Below are 25,767 nucleotides of genomic sequence, written 5' to 3' on the forward strand. Positions count from 1 at the left end.
AAGCTCAGTTTTCTCATCAGTACAATCAGCAGTGTTCTGTGTGTTGCTTGATTTTTACCCTACTTACCAGGTTAGCCTATTACTGTTTTATGGGTGGTGGCAGAAGACACAAGCTTTCTGGGTCAGACACCAAGCACTTTATTACTCATGATTTAACAAACAGTGTGAGCATCAGCATGTGTATCAGTTCTCCTTCCTCCCAAGTCCCATGAAAACAATACAAAGGGGCCCAGAGAACATTAGGAATATAGGAGTTTTGTGTTACAGTGGGAGAAGGTATCACGTAACATGAAAGTTAAATAAAATGGTTAACGTGAGAGCGAAAATCCAAATGACAATGCAAAGTCAGAGGAGTAAGTAGCTAAATAGAATGTTACCAGGACTTGTAAACAGGAGTAGGATATTATGGAAATTTGGGGTCACCCTCCTTATGTTCTGCATTGATTGTTTACTAGAGTCAGTTAATTACATCTACTCAGTGCTATACAGATATGATGAATAATCTTTAATAGAAAAGAAACAGAATCAAACTTGGATTGCAGTCTTTTTTTAAGTAGTTGTCCATAAAGTTGGGGAATCTTAAACGTAGAGACATGAAGATGACAAGCAGAGCAAAGTGTCCCACTAGAAACTGTAATAAAATTGGGAAAAATTAATTGATAACTTGTCAGTAGATCCCAGAACAGCATAAAGAATTCAGAGTGGTATGCCTTTACCTAAAAGATGAAATACTTGAAAAGGGATGGAATATTCATGTATATATAATCTACTATGGGAGTGAGTTAGTGAATAAGTTAGGTGCAGGCAAGGATAATAGGTTCAAGCATACTAGAAAAGGCAATTTTAGACATTAGACATTTAGAATTCATGGAGCTTCTAGTTAACAGAAAGGCCTAGAACTCTCTAAGCAGAATGTAGATTTGATAATAATAACACCTGCTAACATCTACTACATATTTTCATTCTGATAGATTCTTTCCATTATTTTATCTCATTTAATCCTCACACACCACTATGGAATAGGTTTTATTGCTCCCATTTTAGAAATGAGATTACTAATGATCAGAGAAAGTAAAAAAAAAAAAAAAAAAAAAAAAAACCTCAAAGCCATAGAGTCGGTAAATAACTTGACTTGGATTTTATTGGGTGGACAAAAAATTCTTTTGGGTTATTCCATAACATTTTATGGAAAAATGTGAACGAACTTTTTGGCCAACCCAATAATTCAGGGACCACTTCATGGTACATGTTCTTTCCATTTGGCCACACTGTATCGAACTCACTTAAGTTCTCTGTGGGAATAGCTTCTAGAAATTTCTTCCAGTGATGATGTATTATTGAAACACCTCTATTGTTTTGTACTTTTTTTTTTTACATCTTTATTGGAGTATAATTGCTTTACAATGGTGTGTTAGTTTCTGCTTTATAACAAACTTAATCAGTTATACATATGTTCCCATATCTCTTCCCTCTTGCGTCTCCCTCCCTCCCACCCTCCCTATCCCACCCCTCCAGACGGTCACAAAGCACCGAGCTGATATCCCTGTGCTATGCGGCTGCTTCCAACTAGCTATCTACCTTACGTTTGTTAGTGTATATACGTCCATGCCTCTCTCTCGCTTTGTCACAGCTCACCTTTCCCCCTTCCCATATCCTCAAGTCCGTTCTCCAGTAGGTCTGTGTCTTTATTCCTGTCTTACCCCTAGGTTCTTCATGACATTTTTTTTTCTTAAATTCCATATATATGTGTTAGCATACGGTATTTGTCTTTCTCTTTCTGACTTACTTCACTCTGTATGACAGACTCTAGGTCCATCCACCTCATTACAAATAGCTCAATTTCGTTTCTTTTTATGGCTGAGTAATATTCCATTGCACATCTTCTTTATCCATTCATCCGATGATGGGCACTTAGGTTGTTTCCATCTCCGGGCTATTGTAAATAGAGCTGCAATGAACATTTTGGTACATGACTATTTTTGCATTATGGTTTTCTCAGGGTATATGCCCAGTAGTGGGATTGCTGGGTCATATGGTAGTTCTATTTGTAGTTTTTTAAGGAACCTCCATACTGTTCTCCATAGTGGCTGAACCAATTCACATTCCCACCAGCAGTGCACGAGTGTTCCCTTTTCTCCACACCCTCTCCAGCATTTATTGTTTCTAGATTTTTTGATGATGGCCAGTCTGACTGGTGTGAGATGATATCTCATTGTAGTTTTGATTTGCATTTCTCTAATGATTAATGATGTTGAGCATTCTTTCATGTGTTTGTTGGCAGTCTGTATATCTTTTTTAGAGAAATGCCTATTTAGGTCTTCTGCCCATTTTTGGATTGGGTTGTTTGTTTTTTTGTTATTAAGCTTCATGAGCTGCTTGTAAATTTTGGAGATTAACCCTTTGTCAGTTGCTTCATTTGCAAATATTTTCTCCCATTCTGAGGGTTGTCTTTTGGTCTTGTTTATGGTTTCCTTTGCTGTGCAAAAGCTTTGAAGTTTCATTAGGTCCCATTTGTTTATTTTTGTTTTTATTTCCATTTCTCTAGGAGGTGGGTCCAAAAGGATCTTGCTGTGATTTATGTCATAGAGTGTTCTGCCTATGTTTTCCTCTAAGAGTTTGATAGTTTCTGGCCTTACATTTAGGTCTTTAATCCATTTTGAGCTTATTTTTGTGTATGGTGTTAGGGAGTGAGCTAATCTCATACTTTTACATGTACCTGTCCAGTTTTCCCAGCACCACTTATTGAAGAGGCTGTCCTTTCTCCACTGTACATTCCTGCCTCCTTTATCAAAGATAAGGTGACCATATGTGCGTGGGTTTATCTCTGGGCTTTCTATCCTGTTCCATTGATCTATATTTCTGTTTTTGTGCCAGTACCATACTGTCTTGATTACTGTAGCTTTGTAGTATAGTCTGAAGTCAGGGAGCCTGATTCCTCCAGCTCCGTTTTTCGTTTTCAAGATTGCTTTGGCTATTCGGGGTCTTTTGTGTTTCCATACAAATTGTGAAAGTTTTTGTCCTAGTTCTGTGAAAAATGCCAGTGGTAGTTTGATAGGGATTGCATTGAATCTGTAGATTGCTTTAGGTAGTAGAGTCATTTTCACAATGTTGATTCTTCCAATCCAAGAACATGGTATATCTCTCCATCTATTTGTATCATCTTTAATTTCTTTCATCAGTGTCTTATAATTTTCTGCACACAGGTCTTTTGTCTCCTTAGGTAGGTTTATTCCTAGATATTTTATTCTTTTTGTTGCAGTGGTAAATGGGAGTGTTTTCTTGATTTCACTTTCAGATTTTTCATCATTAGTGTAGAGGAATGCCAGAGATTTCTGTGCATTAATTTTGTATCCTGCTACTTTACCACATTCATTGATTAGCTCTAGTAGTTTTCTGGTAGCATCTTTAGGATTCTCTATGTATAGTATCATGTCATCTGCAAACAACGACAGCTTTACTTCTTCTTTTCCGATTTGGATTCCTTTTATTTCCTTTTCTTCTCTGATTGCTGTGGCTAAAACTTCCAAAACTATGTTGAATAAGAATGGTGAGAGTGGGCAACCTTGTCTTGTTCCTGATCTTAGTGGAAATGCTTTCAGTTTTTCACCATTGAGGATGAAGTTGGCTGTGGGTTTGTCATATATGGCCTTTATTATGTTGAGGAAAGTTCCCTCTATTCCTACTTTCTGCAGGGTTTTTTTCATAAATGGGTGTTGAATTTTGTCAAAAGCTTTCTCTGCATCTATTGAGATGATCATATGGTTTTTCTCCTTCAATTGGTTAATATGGTTTGTCACATTGATAGATTTGCATATATTGAAGAATCCTTGCATTCCTGGAATAAACCCCACTTGATCATGGTGTATGATCCTTTTAATGTGCTGTTGCATTCTGTTTGCTAGTATTTTGTTGAGGATTTTTGCATCTATGTTTATCAGTGATATTGGCCTGTAGTTTTCTTTCTTTGTGACATCCTTGTCTGGTTTTGGTATCAGGGTGATGGTGGCCTCGTAGAATGAGTTTGGGAGTGTTCCTCCCTCTGCTATATTTTGGAAGAGTTTGAGAAGGATAGGTGTTAGCTCTTCTCTAAATGTTTGATAGAATTTTCCTCTGAAGCCATCTGGTCCTGGGCTTTTGTTTGTTGTAAGATTTTTAATCACAGTTTCAATTTCAGTGCTTGTGATTTGTCTGTTCATATTTTCTATTTCTTCCTGATTCAGTCTTGGCAGGTTGTGCATTTCTAATAATTTGTCCATTTCTTCCAGGTTGTTCATTTTGTTGGCATAGAGTTGCTTGTAGTAATCTCTCATGATCTTTTGTATTTCTGCAGTGTCAGTTGTTACTTCTCCTTTTTCATTTCTAATTCTATTGATTTGAGTCTTCTCCCTTTTTTTCTTGATGAGTCTGACTAATGGTTTATCAATTTTGTTTATCTTCTCAAAAAACCAGCTTTTAGTTTTGTTGATCTTTGCTATTGTTTCCTTCTTTTCTTTTTCATTTATTTCTGATCTGATTTTTATGATTTCTTTCCTTCCGCTAACTTTGGGGTTTTTTTGTTCTTCTTTCTCTAATTGCTTTAGGTGCAAGGTTAGGTTGTTTATTTGAGATGTTTCCTGTTTCTTAAGGTAGGATTGTATTGCTATAAACTTCCCTCTTAGAACTGCTTTTGCTGCATCCCATAGATTTTGGGTCGTCGTGTCTCCATTGTCATTTGTTTCTAGGTATTTTTTTATTTCCTCTTTGATTTCTTCAGTGATCAGTTCGTTATAAGTAGTGTATTGTTTAGCCTCCATGTGTATGTATTTTTTACAGATCTTTTCCTGTAATTGATTTCTAGTCTCATAGCGTTTTGGTCGGAAAAGATACTTGATACAATTTCAATTTTCTTAAATTTACGAAGGCTTGATATGTGACCAAATGTATGATCTATCCTGGAGAATGTTCCATGAGCACTTGAGAAAAATATGTATTCTATTGTTTTTGGATGGAATGTCCTATAAATATCAGTTAAGTCCATCTTGTTTAATGTATCATTTAAAGCTTGTGTCTCCTTATTTATTTTCATTTTGGATGATCTGTCCATTGGTGAAAGTGGGGTGTTAAAGTCCCCTACTATGAATATGTTACTGTCGATTTCCCCTTTTATGGCTGTTAGTATTTGCCTTATGTATTGAGGTGCTCCTATGTTGGGTGCATACATATTTACAATTGTTATATCTTCTTCTTGGATCGATCCCTTGATCATTATGTAGTGTCCTTCTTTGTCTCTTCTAATAGTCTTTATTTTAAGGTCTATTTTGTCTGATATGAGAATTGCTACTCCAGCTTTCTTTTGGTTTCCATTTGCATGAAATAACTTTTTCCATCTCCTCACTTTCAGTCTGTATGTGTCTCTAGGTCTGAAGTGGGTCTCTTGTAGACAGCAAATATATGGGTCTTGTTTTTGTATCCATTCAGCCAATCTGTGTCTTTTGGTGGGAGCTTTTAGTCCATTTACATTAAAGGTAATTATTGATATGTATGTTCCTATTCCCATTTTCTAAATTGTTTTGGGTTCGTTATTGTAGGTCTTTTCCTTCCCTTGTGTTTCTTGCCTAGAGAAGTTCCTTTAGCAGTTGTTGTAAAGCTGGTTTGGTGGTGCTGAACTCTCTCAGTTTTTGCTTGTCTAAAGGTTTTAATTTCTCCATCAAATATGAATGAGATCCTTGCTGGGTAGAGTAATTCTGGTTGCAGGTTTTTCTCCTTCATCACTTTAAATATGTCCTGCCAGTCCTTTCTGGGTTGCAGAGTTTCTGCTGAAAGATCCGCTGTTAACCTTATGGGGATTCCCTTGTGTGTTATTTGTTGTTTTCCCCTTGCTACTTTTAATATGTTTTCTTTGTATTTAATTTTTGACATTTGATTAATATGTGTCTTGGTGTATTTCTCCTTGGATTTATCCTGTATGGGACTCTCTGTGCTTCCTGGACTTGATTAACTATTTCCTTTCCCATATTAGGGAAGTTTTCAACTATAATCTCTTCAAATATTTTCTCAGTCCCTTTCTTTTTCTCTTCTTCTTCTGGAACCCCTATGATTCAAATGTTGGTGCATTTGATGTTGTCCCAGAGGTCTCTGAGACTGTTCTCAGTTCTTTTCATTCTTTTTCTTTATTCTGCTCTGCAGTAGTTATTTCCACTATTTTATCTTCCAGGTCACTTATCTGTTCTTCTGCCACAGTTATTCTGCTATTGATCCCATCTAGAGTATTTTTAATTCCATTTATTGTGTTGTTCATCGTTGTTTGTTTCATCTTTAGTTCTTCTGTGTCCTTGTTAAATGTTTCTTGCATTTTGTGTATTATATTTCCAAGATTTTGGATCATTTTTACTATTATTAGTCTGAATTTTTTTTCAGGTAGACTGCCTATTTCCTCTTCATTTGTTAGGTCTGGTGGGTTTTTATCTTGCTCCTTCATCTGCTGTGTGTTTTTCTGTCTTCTCATTTTGCTTATCTTACTGTGTTTGGGGTCTCCTTTTTGCAGGCTGCAGGTTTGTAGTTCCCGTTGTTTTTGATGTCTCTCCCCAGTGGCTAAGGTTGGTTCAGTGGGTTGTGTAGGCTTCCTGGTAGAGGGGACTAGTGCCTGTGTTCTGGTGGATGAGGCTGGATCTTGTCTTTCTGGTGGGCAGGTCCATGTCTGGTGGTGTGTTTTGGGGTGTCTGTGGACTTATTATGATTTTAGGCAGCCTCTCTGCTAATGGGTGGGGTTGTGTTCCTTCTTGCTAGTTGTTTGGCATAGGATGTCCAGCACTGTAGCTTGCTGGTCGTAGAGTGAAGCTGGGTGCTGGTGTTGAGATGGAGATCTCTGGGAGATTTTCACCATTTGATATTATGTGGAGCTGGGAGGTCTCTTGTGGACAAGTGTCCTGAAGTTGGCTCTCCCTCCTCAGAGGCACAGCACTGACTCCTGGCTGCAGCACCAAGAGCCATTCATCCACACAGCTCAGAATAAAAGAGAGGAAAAGTAGAAAGAAAGAATTAGTAGAAGTAGAAAGAAAGAAAGAAAGGAGGGAGGGAGGAAGGAAGGAAGGAAGGAGGGAAGGAAGGAAAAAAGAAAGGAGATAAAGTAAAATAAAGATAAAATATAATAAAGTTATTAGAATAAAAAAATAATTATTAAGAGAAAAAAAGAAAAAAATTAAAATAACAACAAAAAAATGGACAGATAGAACCCTAGGACAAATGGTGGAAGCAAAGCTATACAGACAAAATCTCACACAGAAGCATACACATACACACTCACAAAAACAGGAAAAGGGGAAAAAATCATAAATCTTGCTCCCAAAGTCCACCTCCTCAATTTGGGATGATTCGTTGTCTATTCAGGTATTCCACAGATGCAGGGTACATCAAGTTGATTGTGGAGCTTTAATCCGCTGCTTCTGAGGATGCTGGGAGGGATTTCCCTTTCTCTTCTTTATTCTCACAGCTCCCAGGGGCTCAGCTTTGGATTTGGCCCCGCCTGTGCGTGTAGGTCGCCGGAGGGCGTCTGTTCTTTGCTCAGAGAGGACAGGGTTAAAGGAGCTGCTGACTCGGGGGCTCTGGCTCACTCAGGCCGGGAGGGAGGGAGGGGCACAGAGTGCGGGGCGGGCCTGCGGCGGCAGAGCCCTGCGTGACGTTGCACCAGCGTGAGGCGCGCCGTGCGTTCTCCCAGGGGAGTTGTCCCTGGATCCCGGGACCCTGGCAGTGGCAGGCCGCACAGGCTCCCCGCAAGGGGTGTGTGGATAGTGACCTGTGCTCGCACACAGGCTTCTTGGTGGCGGCAGTAGCAGCCTTAGCGTCTCATGCCCGTCTCTGGGGTCCGCGCTTTTAGCCGCGGCTCGCGCCCGTCTCCGGAGCTCCTTTAAGCAGCGCTCTTAATCCCCTCTCCTCGCGCACCAGGAACAAAGAGGGAAGAAAAAGTCTCTCGCCTCTTCGGCAGCTCCAGACTTTTCCCCGGACTCCCTCCCGGCTAGGCGTGGCGCACTAACCCCCTGCAGGCTGTGTTCACGCCGCCAACCCCAGTCCTCTTCCGGCGCTGCGACCGAAGCCCGAGCCTCAGCTCCCAGCCCCGCCCGCCCCGGCGGGTGAGCAGACAAGCCTCTCGGGCTGGTGAGTGCCGGTCGGCACCGAACGTCTGTGCGGGAATGTCTGCGCTTTACCTTCCGCACCCCTGTTGCTGCGCTCTCCTCCGTGGCTTCGAAGCTTCCTCCTCCGCCACCCGCCGTCTCCATCCGCGAAGGGGCTTCTAGTGTGTGGAAAGCTTTCCTTCTTCACAGCTCCCTCCCACTGGTGCAGGTCCTGTCCCTATTCTTTTGTCTCTGTTTTTTCTTTTGCCTTACCCAGGTACGTGGGGGGTTTCTTGCCTTTTGGGAGGCCTGAGGTCTTCTGCCAGCGTTTAGTAGGTTTTCTGTAGGAGTTGTTCCACGTGTAGATGTACTTCTGGTGTATATGTGGGGAGGAAGGTGATCTCCGCGTCTTACTCTTCCGTCATCTTCCCCTGTTTTGTACTTTTAAGAAAATATATAGTCATAAATTTACTTTTTAAAATTAATTTAATGAAAAATAAACCTTTTTTTTGTGTGTTCTACTGTTGTTTAAAGTCAATGTTAAGTTACTTTTGTGACCAAAATTTTTGTCTTCCCACAGGTGACTTGTATATAGGAGGAGTGGCCAAGGAAACATATAAATCCTTGCCGAAACTCGTCCATGCCAAGGAGGGCTTTCAAGGCTGCCTGGCATCAGTTGATCTAAATGGACGGCTTCCAGACCTCATCTCAGATGCTCTTTTCTGCAATGGACAGATTGAGAGAGGCTGTGAAGGTACTAGATCTTTGTTATCACACTCAAAATAATTCTAATTCCACCTATAAATGAGAACAGCAAAATTCTCTGGCAGGCAAAATTTTCATTTCTGACAATTGACCAAACCCCCAGTTACGGCTTAAAAGTCCTTATTCATGTTTTAAACTTTTCATCCCATAAATCTTAAATTTTCTGGACTGTTTGCAAACCTAGACTAATGCCTGATATAAAATGGGAGCTATGCATCTTGTTATATTCTGCTTCTTTGCATTCTTTAGTTCACCTAATTAGTGTGCTAATCACTTCTGCAGTGGTTTCGTTATAGCATTAAATAGATACTCCACTTGGACTAGAAAAACGTATTTACTCCAGCAAATGTTAATCAATTTGAGCCTGCTTTTTGACATCTACATTCAATAGGATACAACAAGAGAATAACATTCAGATACCCATTCTCAAATCACGGTTTGGTTTGTTTCTACCTGGCAGCAAGAGTGTCTCTCATATATTATCAGTTTGTTTTAGCAAAAATTGGTTTCTTCTATTACCCAAAGCTAATATTCCATATTTCAGAACGGTGCTCAAGTATCTTTCTGTACTTTTGTGTTCTCTATCAGACTGAGATCTGTAGGAGTACTTTTTGATTGCTACTTTCATTTTAGATAATTTTCACTTCAACACCTCAGGTTATTTGAGCCAATTCTCCCTCCATAAATGCAATTTAATCACATTATCCTGAATTTTGTAGCTGTGAATGTGTTGCTGCTTCTCTTTTAATGTTGAATACAGTTTGGGCCATTTTGAAAATTTTAGATTCATAAGGAAATTTCATATGGGGGAAGCGAAGAAAGATGTGAATTCCTGTCTCCCAGGAGATTATGAATCATGTCTTCTCAGCCAAAATAATGCTATTAGATTTAGCAATTACCTAAGTACATATAAATTTTTTATTTGGAAATACATTTTTTTCTCTCTGTAACATATGTTTCCCTGAAAAGTCAGGTGAAATTCAAATTGTGTTTTAATCACGCCAGAGGATAAGATTATTTAATGGAAATCTTTGAGTTCATTTTTAATGTTTTGCTGTATTTATTTACTTTGTTTCAAATTTTGGTATAAATGTCCTTTTGTGAAACAAAGGGAAACTATGTGTTTTCTCCTTTTACCAATTTGACAAAGGAAACAAAATTGTTAAGTGAATAAATTCTCTCTAGTGGATGGAGACAAAAATGTGGGACATAACTTTGATTCTTGGAGGTGATCTAATAAGTAAGAATATATGGGGTTTTTTTTGGTTTTTTTAAAGGTACTACAAAATCTTCTGAAAACATTTTTCAAACATAGGCCTTTCGGGCTTCCCTGGTGGCACAGTGGTTGAGAGTCCGCCTGCCAATGCAGGGGACGCGGGTTCGTGCCCCGGACCGGGAGGATCCCACATGCCGCGGAGCGGCTGGGCCCGTGAGCCATGGACGCTGAGCCTGCGCCTCCCTAGCCTGTGCTCCGCAACGGGAGAGGCCACAACAGTGAGAGGCCCGCGTATCGCAAAAAAAAAAAAAAAATAGGCCTTTCTACAAGTTGCTCGGTAAATTCTCACCTACAAGAAATGGTGGGAGCAGACAGACACATTCACAGCTAAACACTCACAAGATAGAAAACCAAACCCATACACATGACCTCCCACCACTGGCACATAATGTGAGTGGGTGAGTGGAAGGGAAAACTAATAAGAAATGTACTGAGAAAGTGTATTTACAGAAATAAAATTTGGTGTTATTTTCCATCATAACCTAATAAGCAATTTGGTTGAGGTGATTGTACATCTTCTTGGGTAATTTTAAACTCTGGTTTGAACATCTGAAATCATTCAGTAGATTATGACATTGGCTCCTTCCTTACCTTATCTAGTTTGCTTTAATATCTGAGCTTTAATAATTCTCACCCTCTTTTACTCCCTTTTCCTTTATTTTTAGAATGTTGCCATGCTCCTGCCTTTCTGCCTTGACACTTCCCTGATTTTTTTCATTCCAACGTCAAGGTTAACAATTTTTAATGTATGATTATTTCTGTCCTCTGTGGTTCCTAGGAATAATCTCAGATGTACCTGTCAGAGGTGTAATTGATGAGATACACGTATTTTTAGGATTGGTGGTAAACTTCTAGATACTCAATACATTATTTCTCTAAAGATTGTTCTCATGGGATTTTGAGCTCAAACCACATTGGAATCACTTAACTTTCATATTAATAGAAATAGTTTAAATTTGACATCACTAAATGATATCTTGTCAAGATTTTCCACCATTTCTACCCAAGACCCACGAATCTCTAAAGTTCTTTCATGTAAAAAGTCATTGGCCTTCTCTCAATAATCACTTGCTGCCTTTCATTTGTAACTTATTTCAGTGAGTAATAGCTGATTTTACTTACACACCACGTTAGCTAGCAGAGGGAACTTACCTTGTCCTTTTCCCTTTACATTAATGTTTCTCAACTTGAGCAAGTATTGGAATCACCTGGAGAATTGTTAAAACCCATGTTACTTGACACCAACCCAAGGTTTCTGATTCAGTAGGTCTAGGATGGGGCTCTAGAATTTACATTTCTAGCAAGTTCCTAAATGATGCTGCTGCTTTTGGTCTGACACCAGACTTTGAAAATTACTACCTGGAAAGGCATTGACCTGCTTACTTAAGAGAAAAGAGAGACTGGCAATCCACCAATAATCAGGCTCAGTTAAGCTCAATACTGAGTCAAGATAACTTCCATACATGAAGTCAGTGAAACAATTTTTAATTTAGGCACTTGCATAGACTCATAACATTCAACACTGGAATTGCACTATAAGCTACAGAAATACTTCACTATTAAAGCTACCATCGATTAAACACTGGTAGCAGTAAGTTTACATATGCAATTTCATTTCCCAAAACTCTATCAATTAGGTATTACTGTTGTTTTTTTTTTTTAAGAAGAGTAAATTGAGCCTTAGAGGTGTGAGGTGACCTTCCTAAGGTCACACAGCACATAAGTGGATGATGGAAGCTTTGAACCCAATTTTGCCTTACTTGAAATCCCAGGCATCTAAGCACTTTCCTCTATTGTTTCTTTGGTTTCCAGACATTGTAGTTTTACCTTCACTTTCCTTTCCTTTTCAAACATCCTTATTATTATTATTATTGTTATTATTATTATTTTTTCTGGTACGTGGGTCTCTCACTGCGGTGGCCTCTCCCGTTGTGGAGCACAGGCTCTGGACGCTCAGGCTCAGTGGCCATGGCTCACGGGCCCAACCACTCTGCGGCATGTGGGATCTTCCCGGACCGGGGCACGAACCCGTGTCCCCTGCATCGGCAGGCGGACTCTCAACCACCGCGCCACCAGGGAGGCCCCCATATCCTTATTTTTAACCACTTAATACAAATATCCTTGTGGCTTGCTCCCAATTTTATTCAGTGATAAAATAAAAAGGGCATTATATAACTAAAAAGGAAAAATAAATTCAGGGTTTTGTCTTGTGCAAATGACTGTCAATGTTTAAATATTTTTCAAGAAGGTGAGTACTTTAAAAAATGTGACTTGTCAGGCATAGGCATGCATTCACTTGTAATACCTGAATATATAAAGAGTGTTGTGATAATGGAAAACGTAACAAAGCATGTCTTTATGGTCACATAAAGGCTTGGGAGCTACTCTGATTGGCTGCTCTACAATATGGGCAGGCAGGGTAGTTTTTAGAATTGCAATTTTACCATTTTTAGAGTTAAGCATTATTTTGCAATTGTATTTCTGATAATTTTTGCAAAAAGAAAAACAAAAACATGGCTTTTCATCAGTTCTTGCTCCTGCTCTTTCCTTCTGCTGGGCAAATCAGGGGAATAGTATCCTTTGATAACACAGCCCCTGACCCAGGCTGGGCTTGTACCAGAGGAAGGACTGTGCTAAGGAATATTGCTTTGAGGTTTTTTTTTTAAACAAATATTAATTATTTTCAGTCTTTAATGCCATGGAATAAAGATCATTGGACCACTTACCTCTCACAGATTGGAAGAAAAAAACTGAGCAATTTAGTGTCTCTTAGTTCTTTGATGCAGTAGGTGAGAAAAACTATTACATCCATTCAGGTCTCCCAGGCCTGGGAGATTTTTATTATTATTAAAAACGACTATTATTTTTGTTATTATTACTACACTGATTATTATTATTACTATTATTATTATTATATAATTAGTAGTTACAGTATTATGATTTCTGAATTTGTAAAAATTCATATTGAATGTTTAGGCTACATTCAATAACTTCTTATGAAGAATACCGTGACTAAGAAATTTATAATAAAATTATGGTTGTAAGGAGCATGTTTAAAATTGATGTTTATAGGAACATCAATTTGTATAAAATCTAATCACAGATATTCTCATGTATTCACTAGAGCATTTACCTCAAAGGCTCTCAGTGTTAATAGCATCTAATTAGTCTGGTGTCTATTTTTGTATTTTCATAAAACCTAAGATTGTGTTTACTAGAAAATATCTTCAGTTTATACTCTAAAGGTGTTGAGGTAGATGGTGTTCCCTTCCCACCTAAGATAACCCTTATTAATGAGGTTCTACTGTAATAAATATTCACAGGGCAGTATTTAAGAGTTGAAGACAGTTATAGAGGAAGAGAAAATATAGATGTAACTCTGAGGTCTGTAAGAAATCTATACCCAGTCTGGTAAAAGCAAAGATAAATACTCCACATTGCAATCTTGTAAAGGAATTTTCTTTATGGGGAATTATACTGCAATTTGTTTCCTCCATCCTTTACTTTTTCTTTCATCTACCAAATGGTGTATACATTTTGATAATTTGGTGTCACTGTAAGGTCCAACTGTTGACAGAGAATGGCTGGCATTACAGTTTTAAGCCTTAACTACAAAAGCAAGATAAAAGACCTAGAGGGAAAAAAATAGAAAGGGATAATTGGTCTTCTAATGACCATCGTCTACACTGTATCTGCACGTGACAAATCTTCCGCTAAGCAGTGCAGTCACTTTGTGTCATTGGCTCAGTTAACCGTAATATAAATACATATATAGTGAAATTCTAATCAATTATCGCTTTCTTGGTTTTGGCTTCTCTTAAGATTTATGGCTGTTAATTATTAATTTGTTTGCTCTACATAGCATTTCTCTCCCCCTTTACAGCAGCATGCTTTTTTGAATCTGAATGTTCTTCTATGTTTGCCCCATTTCAGTATTGCTTACTAACATTTAATATATTTTGCTTTTTTTTTTTAATTTTGCTGACAAAGTTGCATTGATGAAAGCTGACTTGCAAGGTAGATAGCCCTGTGTGTATAAAACAAGACTGAAACCCCGTAATACACAGTGGAAACCTCAAAATAACATTTTTACATTTTTGCAGTAACTGTTATTTGAAGTTTTCATTTTTCCCCTTCTTGAATGTTGTGCAAGAAACCTCATTTTGTAGCATAGTTTGCATAAAGGCTTTCAGTCTTGAATGTTTGTATAGTGATTACCTTTAGTGCTTTGATCATCCTTTTTTTAGTTCTTTGTTTTTCAGTGTTCTAGTTATGATTCTTTAGAAATAGACTAGCATCCTTTTTACTTGTATGTTACCTGGGGGCATGTCATTTATACAGAGTTTTTAGTTTTATGTTTAATTGCATGAAATTGTTAAAGCATGTGGATTGATACTTGCCAACATACCTATCCAAAACACCCAGCAATCATAACTTTATTCATAGTTTGTGCAGGAAAACTTCTAGAAACTTATAGGACATTTTTGTATAACTCTCTTCAGTGGTTCCTTTTTTTTTTTTTTTTTTTTGCTAATCTGTATCTCAGTTTCATGAAGTTATAATCTCCATCTCTCATGGTGTCTCTACCCATTGGTCAGAAGTTAAGGAGATCCATGCGTTTTTCTAAAATCCAAACAGTGAGAGAGAATTATTGATGAAGGAATGAGATCACCTGCTACCATGATCATACGAGAAGCTATGTGCTTGCTTTTACTATTTGCTGGTCTAGTTTACTATTATAATGTATTTTGTCCTGTATTTGAAACTTGAGAAACCTTTATATTACAGCTTCTCTGTTCCTAATTCAGGTGTGTGAACTAGAACTTTCCAAACTAGTTTGGTCATGTACTTTGAGGTGTTGGCAACTACTGAATGTGACCTAGCTCATGTGTGAAACACTTTTAGATTTTTTTAAAGAACCCAAGTTGCTTTTGGATTGTTTTCAGGGCCCAGCACAACCTGCCAGGAGGACTCATGTTCCAACCAAGGCGTGTGCTTGCAGCAGTGGGATGGCTTCAGCTGTGACTGTAGCATGACCTCCTTCAGCGGGCCACTCTGCAATGACCGTAAGTTCCCCTCTGAGTGTAGACCGATGCTCATCGTTGCTTCCAGTTACTGTTTGATATCCCGGGTCTAAAGCTGGGAGTCTTTATATTATCCATGAATAAGTTAAACTGTCATAACCAGGAGGAGCATTTGGTTCCACAGAAGGGTCATGTTTGAAATACTAAAGTATCAATCAAGGATGCCATTAGCCAAAATCTGTGATGATGGTGATTCTTTGGTCTTCAACTCTTTGTTGGAATTTTTTAAATTGCTAATGGTCACCTTGTCGAAAATAATTTTTTCATTTCCTGTATGTGGCACCCCTCCCCTAGTTTTTGAAAGAGGCTTCATGTTGCTTTTTATTAAGTAATATTTCATTTCATAAGATTATATCTCGAGGGCTGGAATTTTAGTGAATTGACAGGTTCATTATGTTTCTCTCTCTACATCTTTTCAAGCCCATACTGCCTTTTACATTAAAAAACAGTATGTTTAAACTTTGTCCTTCAACTGCTCTCCCTTATGTTTGTGTCTTTTCCCCTTTAGTCTCACAATATAAGCATGACAGGGGACATCCCTGGCAATGCAGTGGTTAAGACTTCACCTTCCAGTGCAGGGGGTGTGAGTCAGGGAGCTAAGATCCCACATGCCTTGTGGCCAAAAAACAAAAAAACATAAAACAGAAGCAATATTGAACAAATTCAATAAAGACTTTAAAAATGGTCCACATCGAAAAAATTACATTAAAAAAATAAGCATGACAAAGAAACACAACATTCACATTATATTGTGGAATATTTGTGAGTGCCTAATTTATGTGATAGCAGTGTGGATTTTGAGACCATATTAACTGGTATGTGGGATGAAGTTCTGTTTCTTAACTTTTAAATAGATACTGCTTTACAACACTTCATCAAAATGATAATACAAGGGTTTCCTACAAAACTTTGCATTCCACTCTCTTGAGAAAATATATCTGACAGAGCCTTCTGGTTGTAAAATATAGTCCATGCTTATGTTGTAAATGCTACAACATTGAAGAAAAAGCTCTCGGATGGTGGGATAGCAGATGAGATGATTGAAGGTTTGGGCTTCCAGGCAAAGGCTGAGCTTGAGTATGGATTTAAAGAAAGACTAGAGCTTGTTCATTTTGACCTTTATCTATTTGAGACTCTGTTCATGTCAGTAGATATGTGTATCATAAGGTTGAAGATGGGGTCAAACCAGAACGTGTTACTGAACTGAGTTGTTGCAGCCAATATAGTACAATTTCCTAGCTATCTTCAGGTTTCCTCTCCAAAATATTGAATATAGGAAGAACAAGCAACTAATACAAAGTAAATAGTACTTGGAAGAGACATGTAAAGATCATACCACCACAGAAGGAGAAATATTTAGTCTTCATCCTACCAGTGAGCTCTTCCATTATAAGAATTACAAGAAACTTGAAGCCACAAACACATATTCAAACCATCACACATTTGCAAACACTGTATTTCTGCAAATCAAATCATTCTTACAAACATTAAACCACATTTAGAGTTATGTAAGTAACCTTATGTAAAGAGTCAATAAATACTTATATGTACATAAAGAAAAGCAAATCAAAGAAACTATATATCCTTTTAATAAAGATATGTAAATAGAAGAGTAACGTCCTGCAGTTGCTCCTGCCCCAGAGAAAATAACATCAACTTATTTTCAAGGACAGACAGAAGACTGATAATTTGTTATGATTTTATTATGACAATTTTAAAATCCTGAGTATGATCCTGACAGATACAGCTGAGAGAGCTTTTGTTTTGCATGAAACTGGTTTTCATTTTGCTGAAGAACTTTCTCTGCCAAACTTTGTGCTTAGTCTAGTTTCCATGTTTTACAAAACAGTTGTCATTTGGTTGTGTCAGATTGTGTATCCTCTTATAGCAGTTAAGTATAAAGAATATAATTTTCTCTAGACAGTTCCTAAAGGAACATCAAGGTCCTGCCTTAAGTATCATGCTGTCTTCAAACCATTTTTACAGAAAATTATTTGAATGCTGCTCTTGGGTGATAGTAGTGGTGATGACAATGATAAGGCTATTTGTTATTTTCTTGTAAATAAGGTAACTGTCATTCAATAAATATGTCTCCTGATATGCCTCTAGCACAGATGAGCATTAAAATTACTTTGGAGGGCTCTCAGAATACATGCATTTTGATTAAGTCATTATCTCTTTGTGGGTTTTCTGGAAATGTGAAATCGTTTTCTTGGCTTGTACACTGGTGTTTTGGTGGTGAGGATATGTACGTACAAATCAGTATTTAAAAGCAAATCTTATTTTCATATCAACTCTAATTTGTAGAAGGTACAATAGTGACAGTTACCTTGAAGACATGCAGTTGATATGGCAATAAAAGTAGCATGCCACATTTTCTTCACTTTTTAAATTGATCAAAACAAACCTTATCTCTACATCTCACTGTTTTTCTGTAAGTTGCGCAAATAGTGTGATTCCTGGGATTTTAACAAGATCCTTTTCGGTATAGAGGTTGACTTTTTTTTTAATGAAGCCATTTAGGACATTTTGTTTCTTAATGAAATTTTCTTCTCCACGCTTAGATATTTATCCATAAATTCTGTGGCTGCAGCTGTCAACTGCATAGAAAACAAAAAAAGGAAGATAGAAACAAAGCTTTTTTTTAAAGAAAGGGAAAGAACACACCACATTGTAAATGAGATCTTCCCACCCCCACCCCTGCCCCCTACAGACCTTCTAAAAGTCATCTCTCTGATAATTTTCACAGAGTTAGAGTAACTAGAAAATTTTATTTATATTAGCCTGGAGACATAATTAACAGGAAGATAGGAATAAGTTTTCTCCTGTAAGTGTAATCCTGGATAAATCATACTAATTAATGAAGTTAAAGGAATCTTTCAAAAAGAAGAGGTACTTAGGCAAAGTGATGCCAAAGGCTACTTTTAAAGAAAAGTGTTTGTGAAACCCTTTCTTCCCTGGCAAGTTGCCATCTAAATGACCTACTCATTGACAAAAATAATTGCTCTGAGTGTGTGTGTGTGTGTGTGTGCGCGCGCACGCGTGCATGTGTGTGTAACTCCTTAATTCTTCCATATCTGTACCATATTTTAGGTCCCCAATATAATTTTTCTGGCTCATTGTAGCAATATCTTGGTTGAGTTTCCCCCTTCTTATCCCTCCCTCATCCAATCCATCCTATGCCTCCTTACCAGTTTTGTTCTTTCTTCCTGTTCTCCCTAGTTTAAATATCACAAGCTCTTCCTGATTCTCCTAACAGGAGACAATGCTTTCTCTCCTCTGACCTCTGTAGAACTTTGTTTATGCTATTTTATCAGCCATCACTTTCTACCTTATAGTTACTTATGTTTGGTCTTATCTCCCAGGAACAATAATCCTTTTTGCGGGGGGAGGGGTTCATAAGCCCAATGTTTTGTACATTTATGTTGCATATAACTGTTGATAATAGTAACCCATTAAATCAGTGTTGACTAGATGCATGAATCTTGCATAAGGATTTCTAGGACATCCTCAGTGGTCAACAATACTCTCCAAATTCATCAGTTTGGAGTTCATGAACCTCCATGGTCTGACCCTAGCTTTTGTTTTCATTCTTATCTATTGTAGAACTTTGTCAATATGGCATGTTACCGCCAGTTAACTTACGGTGTCTGAGCAACATTACACTTTCCCAATTTCCTCACCATTGCTTATGCTAATTTCTCCTCCTGGGGAATGTACTCCTTCCACCTAGAATGCATTCCTTTCACTATATCTGCTTGAAGAAATGCAATTTCATTTTTCAATCATTACCTAAACTGCTTCATCCCATGGGAATTTCCCTGGCCCTCTGAGCTGGGCCGACTTTCCCTCTTCTGGAATCTTAGAGCAACTGTTTTTGCACTTAGCACTTAGATTTGTGAAATTTCTCTTGGATGTAACTACTTACTGAGTGCATGCTGTGTGCCAGGTCTGTGTTAAGAGTTGCTATTCATTGCATTAAATCTACATATCACCTGTTCATGCTTGTGCACACACACCATCATCAGACCATTGTGCTACAATAATCGTTTTTGCATCTACCCTGTGGTCCAGATAGAATGTAACCATACTAGCTAATTTCATGTCAGGTTGGGGAAGATGAATATGGCTATGATCATATGGAAAACAGTGAACATAATAACACTGTCACATTACATTAGTGTGGAAACGTTGGGTGCCAAATTACAGTTCAGCTTCAATGGTGTCTGTTTCCATAAGGGATTAATACATCATAGTGCTGTTATTTTGGTGCTAGGAGGGTGAGGGCATTGCCATTAAAAGACTATTTTCAGAATTCTAAACTTTGCCGAAAGAAAATCTTTGGGATAAGAATTCATCATATCTTTTGTATGAGAATTAGTATTGTTCATTGAAACAAGGATGAAATACATTTGACTGTGACTTGTTACCATGGCATTTTAAAGTATCTTCAGCTTTTTTTGTCACCTTCTTTTGTTGTTTGAAAAGAGAATCCAATACCCAGTATTTGAGCATCAATATCAGAACTACTGGAAACGAATCATAACATACATAAAAATAACTTGAATCAAAGTAACACTGTTTCTCTCCGAGGTAGATCTGCCAGTAGTATTAAGCTGTGAGCTGATTTGCTACTGGTGCCATTTATGGCTGGATAAAATTTAGCAATTAGCTGTGTCCACAACCAGATCCTCCTTGTGAGTATGATGAATCTCATCAACCTTAAATCATTCAAGCATTTCTAAATGGCGGCCCTGAAGTTGTTGAAAGCAGTTCATAAGTAATATTTACTAATAATGCTTTAGAAAAACTAATGCATAAAAAGAAGCATTAGTCTCTTTTCATATTGCAGTTGGGCAAATGACAGTTTTAAGCTGTATCTACATAAGAAAATTTAAGTGGAAAGGAAAGTCCCCAAACAGTGGAGTGTAGAGTATTGCTGTATTTGAATTACTCAGATTATTCCCATATGTTTTTCAGCAGCTGAATGATCCATGATTCTAAGTAGCCTTTTGCTCTGTGTAACTGGTATCAATTTGGCCCCAGAAGTCAAGAAAGAAGGCCCAATCGATTTTTTTTTTTTTTTACCCCTGCTAGTACTCTCTAGTTTTTCTGGCTTGCTGAAAAATCTGACTCTGTGGACCTTGATTTTGCTCTTACATCGGTGCTCTTCCCTGTAGGCCTTATAAACGTAAATACGAAAGTAGCCTTTGATGTGGTAATACAGTCACATCCCACAAGACCACAGCTAGACCAGGGCTCCGTGGAGAGACGTTTTCACCTTTGTTAACTGTCCTTAAGGGGTTACAGTGGTTCCGGTTCTCACCAGGGGCTATTTCAGAGAGCTTTAGGACCCTAGTCTCTGTCTGAATAATTTTTTTTTCATGTGAGTACATTTTGCTTAGGCTTCTGACTTTGCTGATCAGCGGCGCGACACGACGGGTGCAGAATCCAGGCTGCGGTGGGAGACTGCCTGAATCTGAGGTGCTTATTTTTGAAACTTGAGGCCTTTGGGTTTACTCTTACTTTTTAAATGGATTTTACTTCCCCAGAAATGATGCACTGAAAGCCCTTGTAAACAAACTGAAGGTTTATCATGGTGAATTCTCAGAATCCTGCATATACTAAATAAGTATAAACAATAAATAGTTTAATCAAGAAGATATATGAAGAGTAAAATGTTAGGTAATTGTCCAACTTTATGGAATCTGATTATCCTGGGTAATTTTTAAAAGAAGGAATATAAGGTTAAAAAGAATAAGTTTAGTTTTTGTGAGATAGATATTTGATTTTTAAAAAAGAATAAAATTGCAGTTGAATTTGGAAGGAAGTGGTTGGATCAGACATAAGTTGTTTATATAGTTTGTTGCTGTGAATATACCTAACTAGTGCATAAGAAGGACTACAAAATAATTTTACGTAGATCACACCAACATATTTTAATGTGAATCACATACTTAATAGGTGTTATATGCATGTTGTTTATATATTATAAACCTTATCTTTTCAGTCTTCACAAATATTATTTTCAATTTTCAAGTGACGATATTGAGGCATGAGTAGTTTAAATAACTTCTTTGGGCTGAAATGGCTGGTAATTGGCACAGAAAGAATTTGAATGTAAGTTAGACGAACTTCAAGCCCGTATTCTTACTTGCACCCACAGTTCTTCCCAGAAAGGGATAGAACAGAGAAGTTAGTAATGACTGATGTTTAACATTGTGGACTTTTTTTTCCATCCTCACCTGACTCTTGACTCTTAAATTTAATTTTATGCATTGTGTTGCATGAAACATGCTCTTCCCCTTAACTGCTCAGTTCTGCTTCCCAAGATGAGTTAACAGTTCATAGCTGTTTAAAGCATACTGTCATTAACTTTCAGTTCTTTTAGAAAAAGTTACTGATTATGAAAATAGAGATGGGAATTTTCTGTGATGTTTCTACGACAGCCTGGGTTTCTCAAAAATAATAATTTAATATTTGATAATGAAGTCAGGCAAAATACTTCCCAAGATTCTTTTACTTGAATCAGATTCACAATGTATATTACGGGAAAGGAGGAACAAAGATTCAGAATTGTGCTGACCACCGAATCAGTGCCAAGTGTTTGATTATGTTGATTACATCCCAGTTTTCTCTTTATGCAGTGTTGAGACAGAAAGGGGAAAAAAAATGAAGTCAGAGGTTAGCAGTGTGGCCTTTAAAGGTTTTGGGAAGATTCACAGGGATAACACAAGAGAATGCATGAAGCCCAAGTCATGAAAAGTGCCTAAAGGATTAGTAGTAAGGACCAACTGTCCCTTGTATCTGTAGGGAAGGGAAAGAAAGCTCAGGGGAAATGTGCAGAGCCCAGAAAAAAAGGTCATGATGAAAATAATGCTGTGCTTGCATTAACGAATAATTCTAGTAGTAAGGAGAAAAGTATTACTGCGAAGAAAATGCACCTTGCCCAGCAATCCTTTTTCCTTCCCTGAACAAAGCATTCTGTGTCTTTAATGAGATTTACTGTAGCAATTAAAACGTTTAGGAATCTTTTATGGGGAGGAATTACGGTATCCTCTGCAGCTCAGTGCTATTATACATTGTTACTTCTCTGGTAGCACTCTACGGCAGCATAAAGTACAAGGATGCTTGTTAGCTCCGGGTATTGTGGAGTGCATGATTTTAATGACCCTAATGATCTAAATTCACATCTCTCAGAAATGGCCTGTGGAGCCTGAGGCTTAATCTCCCCAGGATTTGGTGAGATAGGAAGGTACAAAGGCCTTTCTTAACTTGAAATGATTTCAGAATGAAACAAGTCATAAAAGGATGAGCTGATATAGAAGGGTGTTAAAAAAAAAATGGGTCGTGAACAAGGAGGTGGCTGTGTTTGACGGAGACTGGAAACTGTGTTTGTGTAGGTGTGAATGCTTCTTATAAATATATAACATATGACCCTTTAGGGAGAGAAACAGATGGAATACGTAGCGGGAAATAAAGAATACATTTTGCTTGGTTTCTTCACTCAGATGGAACAGGATGTATTTTAATATTTGGCACCTCCTGTTGGGAAGCTTTCAGGGCCTCATCTGGATTCCAGCAGCTCAGGACAATGCTGACATTGGGAATAGTGCTGGGTAAAAGCAGGCCTTTGAATACGATTGCAAAACGTCTCCGGGTCGTGACTTGATGCATAAATATTTCAGCCACGTTTCATGTCGAATCCTTGATGGTCACTTGAACGCCCAATATGAGGGAACCCAGAACCAAGGATCCGGATTCATGCAATCATCACACCCTCAGAGTAAGGCTGTGTTCTGAAACTGTGGGGTTCATCTTCCATGACATCAATCACAAATCTGCTCTCCTAGGTCCTATGCAAGGCAAGTGCTCCATTTTACTAAACTACAAACAGAAAAGTGTCAGAGAAATATCATTTCTTCTCAGCTGCAGGAGACATCACAGAAGTAATTAAACTGAATTTTGGTTATGTCAAGTACATTCCTTTCATTGACAGTGACAATAATTTTGTAAATCAGAGCTTGGAAGCATTTTTAGTGCTGTTGAAGTGTGAAAGATAAAAACCTAAGGTTCTTAAAATTAAATCTCATGAAACTAAAATGGATCTATGGAGTACAGTGTAAGGCTGCTTCCTGGGTTGAGAAGGAAGTCTCCCTTCTGGAATTCAGTACCTACAAGGTATATAATGATGATGATGATGATACTTTTTTTTTTTCTTTAAACACTGAGTCCCTGAAAGCTATATTGGTGCAAAATCAAATGGAGTAGGTGTTCAGTACAAGCTATCGTTTATGGTTTTAAGGTCACTTGGAAAATCCTCTCCCTGTAACCCCAATATCTCCTTTTCTAATGTTGCCAGTAGGTTTTGCTGACATTCATTTCCCTAGCATTCCTGTATTCTTTCACTCAACATTTAAGGTTGTCCACAACCTTGCTCGACAAACACAACTGTACACTGTGCCTCGTATGCTCAGGCATCAACTCTTTGATACTGACATGTATAGAGAGACACGGGTGTGATCACTGAATGCTCTCTACATGTTCACCTCTGCTGAACGAGCCCCTCATTCGATTGTCTTCCTCCTCCCCGACTTCCACTCTTCCTAAGAAAATTCATTCCGTAGAGGTGACCCAGCTCAGATCAAGTTCATCCAGAGTAGGACAGTCTTCAGTTAGTGATTTATCAGCTTCTGAGTCTCCAGTTACTGTCTAACCTGTGTCTTTTTATGTGTGTATGCCTTTAATTCCCAGCTGTATTTTACATCCCATTCTTCTATTTTCGGTATTATTTCTCACAGTAAATGTTCCGCAATACTTGAAGAGTGGTGTCTTGAAGCCTCCATTAGTTACCTAATTTTTTTAAACACTTTATTTTTTAGAGAAGTTTTAGGTTCACAGCAAATTAAGAGGAAAGTACACAGATATCCCGTATGCCCCCCATCCCCACACATGTGTTGCTTTCCTCATTACCAACAGCCCTCACCAGAGTGGTACATTGGTTACAATTAACGGACCTACACTGACACATCATAATCACCTAAAGTCCATAATTTACAAGTTAACTGGTGTGTGTGCCCATCCCTAAAGTTCTCTAAAATATATGTATATGCATATTATATGATATCTGACAGGGATAGTGTATTATGTTTTATCATATTACTGTAAATACATTTTTCATGATCTTTATTCCTAATAGTAAAGACCCATGTGGAATTAGAGTCTTACATAGCTAGAAAGAAAGTGCTTTGAGTAAACATGTGTGTGTTTCTCTGGGGGTGTGTTGTTAAGTTTGTGTGTCTGTGCAAGTGCACATACCATGGGAGATGGATTTAAAAACATCACTTTCTGTTTTCTTCAAATTCCGCTGATGTCCTGCTTTGTATATTATCACATTAAATCTAACAAATTCTGAGACCTCTAGTTGTTTCAAAGTAACTATTTTTTGTTCAGTTTTCTTTTTTCTCATTAATTGGCTGATACCTGTAGGAATAATGACATTATTATGAAATGCTACACTGCTTATTTGATCTTTTCTAGCTAAGTTTTACAATTTTGCAACGTTGGGATGTTTTTCTACCAATAACATAAGTCTCTGGGGGGAAAATGATACTATTTCTCCTATAATAGCATAGCACTGATTTAGTTAGCTCACCAATGTCCTTGAAGAATTCTGTAAATGTTGCCTTTGCAACAGCTCTGGAAGAGCCAAGTACCATACGATGTTATATAGGTGGAATTCAAAATATTCTTGTTTTTTTCCTTTCCATATTAAATATGATGAAGATATCATTTGTGTATACAAGTGTACCAAGTGCAAGAGGCACACTTGGCCTTATTGCTCTGGTTCAGTATTTTAGGAGAACTTGCCTAATGTCAGCTTAATAGGATGATGAACATTTTCTACCTCTCAGTCAGGACGTAGAACCACGATCAATGTGCCAGGTCCATAATGACAGCCTCAGAAGTGGAACTTGCTTGGTTGTTGGAGAGGTTGAGAAAGGGTATAAAAAAGAAATTCCAAGTATACTAGAATTTGTCTACCTAAATCAAAGAGAAGGTTGTAAAATGAACAGGCTGGACTAAAATCAGTGGTTCCCAAAATGTGGTTCTTGGACCAACATTGTCAACGTGACCTGTGAATTTGTTAGAAATGAATATTCCTACATTCCAGACCTCCTGAATTAGACACTGTTAGGTGGGACCATATGAAATCTGTATTTTAAGAGCCTCCAGATAATTCTGATAGACCCCCAAATTTGAGAACTGTCAGACCAGATGACCTCTAGCCTCACCTTGTTAGTTCTACGCTTTCCATATAACAAAAACTTTATTTAATGGAACAAAGGAAGTTTGCCTGAAGAATTCTTACAAGTAAAACACCATGACTAGAGGTGGTTTAAGTACAATCTTGGCTATTTCCTTCATGGTAATTGAAAACAACTAACAAATTTTCATTTTGATAATTAGCCTCTGCAGTAGGCTGGCAGTCTTAAAAATGTTTGAAAAGTTCCCACTCACACTACTCATGCTGTGAAAAATCTAGTTCAAGGCA

At 37.9% G+C, this 25,767-nt stretch overlaps 1 protein-coding gene across 8 annotated transcripts in view; it reads left to right on the forward strand.

Annotated features, from left to right (window-relative positions):
• Nucleotides 1-25,767, forward strand: part of NRXN1 (neurexin 1) — a 961,338-nt gene that overhangs the window by 411,556 nt on the left and 524,015 nt on the right. For 7 of the 8 annotated variants that reach the window (XM_079940440.1, XM_079940438.1, XM_079940441.1 and 4 more), the window contains 2 exons: nt 8,668-8,841; nt 15,075-15,194. In XM_079940440.1, the coding sequence (XP_079796566.1) occupies nt 8,668-8,841; nt 15,075-15,194 (294 nt within the window). Of the gene's footprint in view, nt 1-7,571; nt 8,131-8,667; nt 8,842-15,074; nt 15,195-25,767 lie in introns of those variants that run through there. The other variant, XM_079940446.1, reaches the window with a different exon arrangement.

This window comes from Stenella coeruleoalba, assembly GCF_951394435.1.
Source record: "Stenella coeruleoalba genome assembly, chromosome: 13".
NCBI classification, from domain to species: domain Eukaryota; kingdom Metazoa; phylum Chordata; class Mammalia; order Artiodactyla; family Delphinidae; genus Stenella; species Stenella coeruleoalba.